This window comes from Pimephales promelas, chromosome 5 (genome assembly GCF_988280905.1).
Source record: "Pimephales promelas chromosome 5, fPimPro1.hap1.1, whole genome shotgun sequence".
Taxonomy (NCBI): domain Eukaryota; kingdom Metazoa; phylum Chordata; class Actinopteri; order Cypriniformes; family Leuciscidae; genus Pimephales; species Pimephales promelas.
This window is the reverse complement of record NC_142773.1, coordinates 34,415,530-34,422,775: the sequence shown is the minus strand read 5'-3', so window position 1 is coordinate 34,422,775 and position 7,246 is coordinate 34,415,530. Positions and strand designations below refer to the sequence as shown.

The 7,246-nt window shown below is 39.4% G+C and overlaps 1 protein-coding gene across 1 annotated transcript; it reads right to left on the bottom strand.

The window, feature by feature from the left end:
- Positions 1 to 2,954: 2,954 nt before the first annotated feature.
- On the bottom strand, positions 2,955 to 6,808 carry amy2a (amylase alpha 2A). The gene is made up of 10 exons (XM_039677601.2): positions 6,611 to 6,808; positions 6,355 to 6,501; positions 6,066 to 6,263; positions 5,727 to 5,957; positions 5,499 to 5,632; positions 4,701 to 4,823; positions 4,507 to 4,606; positions 4,300 to 4,421; positions 3,362 to 3,487; positions 2,955 to 3,181 (listed from the first exon to the last, which is right to left on the bottom strand). Exons 1-10 carry the CDS (start codon positions 6,776 to 6,778, stop codon positions 2,992 to 2,994), a joined length of 1,539 nt encoding a protein of 512 aa, XP_039533535.2. The 5' UTR covers positions 6,779 to 6,808; the 3' UTR covers positions 2,955 to 2,991.
- Between the last annotated feature and the right edge of the window lie 438 nt (positions 6,809 to 7,246).

Genomic DNA, 7,246 nt, shown 5'->3' with positions numbered 1-7,246 from the left:
CCTCCAAGATCAAAGGCTGAACTCTGTTTCATGCTAACCAAATAGCTTGTGTTGTATCTAGATGAGGCGCTGTAGTAAAAATAACGAGAGCTCTTCTTAGGGTTAAATCTATATTACTGACTGTAATACAATTTGTGTTACAATGATTTGTGCACAAGATTTTCGGTGCTAGCAAACTTGACATAGGCCAGCATAGAGTGAATAACTTTCTTTTATAGTGATTTTTTTTTTTAAACTAAATTAAAATTTGGAGAAAAACATGCTGTCATTTCAAAGCTGTTTGTGTTTTTCTTCACTTTTCTCAAATGGATTCACATCAATTAAACTCACTTGCTGCGTGAAAAAAAAAAAAATCCCAGATAAATAAAGCTGAAAAGCTAACTAATTAAACAAATGTTCATGCCAATTGTCATTTTTTGGGTTTACTTGCTATTTAAACAACTTACAACTTTCGGGAACACAAGTAAATGCATCTCATTGGAGTTTTTACACTCCAATTGAGTATTATGAACAGCATACTAATACTGTGTTTGACCCCCTTTTGCCTTTAAAACTGCCTTAATTCAACGTGGCATTGATTCAACAAGGTGCTGAAAGCATTCTTTAGAAATGTTGACCCATATTGATAGGATAGCATCTTGCAGTTGATGGAGATTTGTGGGATGCACTTCCAGGGCCATGGTGGCCATAAAGGGATGGACATGGTCAGAAACAATGCAGGTTGGCTGTGGCATTTAAACAATGCCCAATTGGCACTAAGGGGCCTAAAGTGTGCCAAGAAAACATCCCCCACACCATTACACCACCACCACCAGCCTGCACAGTGGTAACAAGGCATGATGGATCCATGTTCTCATTCTGTTTACGCCAAATTCTGACTCTACCATCTGAATGTCTCAACAGAAATCGAGACTCATCAGACCAGGCAACATTTTTCCAGTCTTCAACTGTCCAATTTTCATGAGCTCTTGCAAATTGTAGCCTCTTTTTCTTATTTGTAGTGGAGATGAGTGGTACCCTTTGGGATCTTCTGCTGTTATAGCCCATCCGCCTCAAGGTTGTGCGTGTTGTGGCTTCACAAATGCTTTGCTGCATACCTCGGTTGTAACAAGTGGTTATTTCAGTCAAAGTTACTCTTATGTCAGCTTGAATCAGTCGCCCCATTCTCCTCTGACCTCTAGCATCAACAAGGCATTTTCGCCCACAGGACTGCCGCATACTGGATGTTTTTTGCCTTTTCACGCCATTCTTTGTAAACCCTAGAAATGGTTGTGTGTGAAAATCCCAGTAACTGAGCAGATTTTGAAATACTCAGACCGTCCCGTCTGGCACCAACAACCATGCCACGCTCAAAATTGCTCAAATCACCTTTCTTTCCCATTCTGACATTCAGTTTAGAGTTCAGGAGATTGTCTTGACCAGGACCACACCCCTAAATTCATTGATGGAGCTGCCATGTGATTGGTTGATTAGATAATTGCATTAATGCGAAATTGAACTGGAAACTCCAGCGTTGTTGCTGATTTTGTTGTCAGGTTTAGTAACTTTCTCTTATCTTGTGACCTCAAAATGAGTTTAATTCTGTACACTTAAAATGAGTTAGTTGATTGTTACCCTTGTCAGCAGCAATTTAACACATTTTATACCGTAGGTGAAAGGTGTTGTGATGTTCCTTATTAGTTTAAGACCACAATCTCTTTGTTTACCATGATATTTCTCAATTTAAGATTGCATAAAATGAACATTTTTCATAGAGGCTAAGCAATTGCAGCTTCCAACGGTTCTTCCAACAATCAGTTGTTTTATCTTAATGGATAGGCCTAATTGTTGGCCATGCCGTTGTAGGTAGTCAAGTTCATAAAATAATGCAAACGGTTAGTTTTATTTTTCACTAACAGCTGATTTTGTGTGTGTTTTTTTAGAAGTGTATACATGTTAGGACTCATTTTGGATCAAAAGCTGCTCTCAGCGCTATTAAAGGCTATTGTTTAAGGGAATACATTTGTGTCACTTTTGATGTGAGGCGGGAAATAGATTATGCATTATCTCAGGCCCTTTGGGTGTACTAGTCCGTCTCGGCATTCGTTAAGGCTGGACCCTGCAGACCTGCTGGGTTATGCTCTGCAATGTGTGGCCAGTATCTCTGACAGGTCATTATTGGCCATCATGCTGAGTGACGGACTGCAAGGACCTAGCATGCATTCATTTCTTTTGCCTTTATTGAGGAAGAGAAGTATCTTTCTTAGGTTTCCTCAGACTTATCAGAGAGAAGCAAAACGAAGTACGCCATGTTCAAAATATCACAAGGATTTGGGCTGATGCATGAGATACAACTGTAGTCCATTACTGGACACACTGCTTAAGACTATCAGTGGTGTTGTTGTAGTCAAAGTTTGACTATTGTACCTTCAATTTCAGCGCAGTCTCATCCCAAGACGTCATATAACTGACGTCTTGGGACGTCTTTTGACCATACGTCAACATCCGCCTTTTTAGGGTACCCTTAAACGTCGGTTAGATGACGTTATCGGATCCTAACCCTACCCCAGACCTAAACCTACCCCGTCACCTAACAACGTTAAAGGTAAACCGTCAGTTGTATGACGGCCCGGGATCGTCATACCGTAACCGACGTTTAAGGGTACCCTAAAAAGGCGGATGTTCACGTATGGTCAAAAGACGTCCCAAGACGTCAGTTATATGACTTCTTGGGATGAGACTGTGTTATCAATTTTTATGTTTATATTTCATTTTAGACTTTATATTTTTATTTATTGATTTACTAATTTCACTGCTTTTAAAGTATGTAGGGTAAGTGACTGGAATTTGGAATTGTAAATTATATTACAGCTCTTGATGATGAATAATACTCTATATCTAAAGATTTTGCATATATGGATCAATTAGAAATACAATTTTTGCAACTGGAGAGAGTAAAAAAAAACCAATAGTAATAACTTGCATGCAGCTTATTTATTTAAATTGCATTATTTAAAGTTTTGAGTCTGCGTGAATGGCCATGAATGGGTCTTCTTCAGAGTTGCTGATTCTGATGGAAGCACGCCCATCTCCTCCAACCGTCACCTGTTTCCCAGTACATCTGCCACTTTCCTTCTGACCAGAGATTATATCACAATAGGTGCCTCCTGGCAGGCCGGTGTTTAGGGTAGCATTCAGCTCCCTAGAGCACAAGTGTATATTATATATGATGCTGCTGATAGCAGTGACCGTAGCTATATACAGTAGCTACACAACACACACTCTAGTAGCTAGATTTAAATACAACATATCTCTCTCATCAAAAATACATGACTAAAATCTTCTCTAATATTGTACCTTTCTTTAAAAAACAAATTCTTACCAGTCGTCATTGTTGATGACAAGGAACCCTCGATTGCCACGGCTGAAAGAGATCTGGTTGCTGCCATTGTCCCACCAGTTGGAAAATGTCTGCCCATTTACAACATTACGGAAGCCCACCATGTTTCTGTGGAGAAATGTTAGTTTGCATCAACGCATTCTCATCCTAGGGCGTCATCTAACTGACGCTTTTGACCATGCGTCTAAATCCGACGCACGTGGTAAGCTTTAGCGTCAGTTAGATGATGCGGGTAGGTTTAGGTCTGGGGTAGGGTTAGGGTTAGACCACTAAGAGACATGTCTCATATTGACGATAAAGGGTGCCATGTGCGTTGGATGTTGACACATGGTCAAAAGCGTCAGTTAGATGACGCATCGGGATGACAACGGGCTGTTTCCCAGCCCTTACTTTATAATCTTACTTCATAATTATAATAATTGTAAATTCGGAAGTACACTACAGTTAAAATTTTAGTATCAGATTTTGTTAATGTTTTTTTAAAAGAAGTCTCGTATGCTCATTTATTTGATAAAAACATACAGTATAAACAGTAATACTTGTAAAAAATTATTACAATTTAAAATTGTCAATAAAATATTACAATTTATTATTATTGTTTTCTATGCTTATTGATCAAATCATTATTGATCTAATATGCTGATTTTGTGTTAAACATTTTTATTATTATTATTATTATTATAAAAGTTGAAAACAGTTGTGCAGCTTAATATTATTTTGGAAACCATGATGTATTTTTTTTTTCAGGATCCTTTGATAAATAGGAAGTTCAAAATTTGCATTTATTTGAAATGTAAACCTTTTGACACAATGTTTTTACTTATGGTAATGCAGCCTTGCTAATTAAAAAAAAAATCATACTGACCCAAAGCTTTTGTATTTTAGCAAGAATAAGACATCTTAAAGCTATAGGAACTCACGTGATCTGACGCCATCTATGCTCACAAACCCAGCCATTTCCACAGGTACCGTCAGCGTTGATGGTAACAGGTTTGGTGGATCCATCACCATTGCTGGGAGGTCCTATCCAGTCGTTTTGGTCCTGAGCAATGAAAAAGCGAGCAATTATGAATTCTTACAAGACATTTTAGCATTTGTTTTCTCACTTGACTAGATTAAACATCTACCTGTCCATTCACAATGTTGCGGTCCCACCGATAGCTGGACATTACTCTGGTAAATCCGTACGGGTGGGCCAGCATAAAGGCTACAGCCATTTTGTAAATTCTAGAAAGAGGATTATAACAGGTGGAAGGGGATTTTATATTTTCGTGTGTCATGCATATGCTACTTTGTAAATTAAAAGCATACAAAGTTGTACCTGGCATCCCAGAATGTCACAATAGATGCACCTCCAGCACCGTGTCCTCTCTGGTTATCGTGATTGTCAGTAAACACTAAAGCTTTATCAGAAGGCATGAAGCCCCAGCCCTCACCCCAGTTCCTGAAACAAAAAGCTTAATCTGTTTCAGGTCGCAAGAAACAATAAATACAACAGGGTGACAAAACAGAGCTGAGACCCTTACAAAGTAGAATAGTAGACCATCCAGAGACTTCTAGCATACTCTTTTCAACATACTATGCTTAGGGACACCCTTATTTTAATCTCACATACTGTTTAGGATGGATAGTATGGACATTGAGATGCAGGGCCTCACTCGTTTAGTTTCTGAATGAATCAGTATATTAAACGAATTGGTTGAGTGAACGATTAAATTGCTCACTCAAAAACATTCACTTGTTTTGTCTCTGAATGAATCAAGAGTCGTGAACGAATGGGTCAGGTGAATTATTCAATCACTTGTCACTTGTTTCATTCCTGGATTAATTGTTTGTTCATGAGTGTTTTGAATGAATCAGTTGAATTAATGAATCAGTGATCCACACATACAGTTACTAGACTCAATCAGACACCTACTTGCATAACAATGTAACCTTCAGAAAGAGTCCGTGAAAAATTCACTCCACTAGACTGTTTGTCTGGAATGTGCAAAGTGGAGTGATACAGACGGCGACAAGTCCCAGTGCTGTTGTACTATGTGTTTGGAACTTTGTTTGACCAATCAAATAGAGGACTGTTGAATAATTAATAGCAATGTAGATCCATAGCTTAGCTTACTTGAGGAAGGAAAGTTTTTCTCCATTCCATTTCCGGATGACATTTCCCAGCTTGGCACCATACTTGAACTCAGTCACCCTTCCAACTCCAGTGTATTCACTTGATGTAATGGGCTCTCCACCTAGATCAATAACCTAATAACATACCCAATAACAAGTAAATCACCATTAAATATAAACAGTTTGCTACCTTTACACTGCTGTTCCTTTTGGAAATGAATGGAGATACCTCTTGGAAGATAAAAGGTCTGGAGCCGGAGGGAAACCACTTAGTGTTGAGGTTGTGAAGACGACCATAGACGGCAGAAAGATCACCAGGCCACATGTGCTTGCAAGCGTCCACTCTGAATCCAGCCACTCCCATGTCAATCAGCTTGTTCATGTAGTCGGACGTCTTACCGCGCACATAGTCCTTCTCCAAAGCCAAGTCCAGAAGACCAACCAGACGACAGTTTCTCACCTGCCATCATTACAGTGCTCAGATTAGTAACACCAAGACAACAAGAGATCACACTGCACAATAAATCAGAGGTTGAAATGAACACTTAGACATCAAGTCATCTCATACTTGGTTGACATCCTGGTAGTTCTCGATGTTTCCGCTGCCAGTGTTGCATTTGCCATCGTTGAAGTCCAAGTTTGAGTATGGAACTGTGGGGAAGTCCTTATTGTTGGCATTGAAATATGAACCACAGCTTGAGTGGGTACCAGATCCACCACCCGCTCCACACATGTGGTTGATGACTGCATCAACGTAGATGTACACCTACAAAAACAAACCCACATGAAATATCCATGAGAATAAGACAGCAATAGGCTAGTTGTTTCAACTGTTTGAAAATCCTAGCTGCATTTACCCCGACATTGTTGCACCTAGTGATCATGTCTCTCAGCTCATTTTCATTTCCTGATCTGGAGCACAGGTTGTAACCGATCGGCTGATATCTCTGCCACCAAGGGTGCCAGGGGTTTGTGACAACAATGCTCTCACTCGGAGGGGAGATCTGAAATGGCGAAAAAAATATATATATATTTTGTTATTACTATTAAATATACAATAAATGATCAACTGCAAATGAACTCTTTGCAGTATTGACTTCAATGATGTGTTACCTGAACTCCACCAAAGCCTTTTGGTCCGAGGAAGCGCTCACACTCCGCTGCGATATCGGCCCAGCGCCACTCAAACAGGTGGACGATGGCAGTTCTTCCACTTTGAGTGTTTGGGTTGAACTGAGCGAAGCTCAGCCCGATCAGGGTTGCCAAGATAAGAAGCTTCATCCTTCCCTGGTTCAGAGAAAAGCCTTTAACAAAAGCTAGGCTCATGTGCAGTTTATATACAAAATGACATTTTTCCTCTGGCCAATCAGGGACCTCAAAGGTTGGAAAAAGCCCCTTTGTACTGCAGGTGAAAAACATTGACTATTTCCCATGGTACAAACTAAAAAACAGACTTCTTTATATAACCTTATCAGCATAAACATAGTTATAAAACACTGTTTTGGGGACGAATGAAAAGTAACTTCGGCAAACTTGACCACGAGGTTGAGACTGTAAACTATAAGTTTTTACATTCAGAATGATCACTCTCATTTTTACTGCACAACTGCTTTGAAACAACTTATATGAATGGATATAAATGAATAAAATGGACTTTATGAATGAAGGAGCAGAACAGGTTTGGCTGACAGTAGGAAAAAAACATGATGGAATCACGTTATGCAATGAGCTTATGCAATGAGCGAGTTC

What these genes read in the sequence shown, in the direction of transcription:
- amy2a (XM_039677601.2), bottom strand. Translation starts at nt 6,778, where the DNA reads ATGAAGCTTCTTATCTTGGCAACCCTGATCGGGCTGAGCTTCGCTCAG. An exon ending in AAGGCTTTGGTGGAGTTCAG is followed by an intron (nt 6,502 to 6,610) that starts GTAACACATCAT and finishes TCGCCATTTCAG; the next exon opens with ATCTCCCCTCCGAGTGAGAG. An exon ending in GACCTTTTATCTTCCAAGAG is followed by an intron (nt 5,633 to 5,726) that starts GTATCTCCATTC and finishes GTATGTTATTAG; the next exon opens with GTTATTGATCTAGGTGGAGA.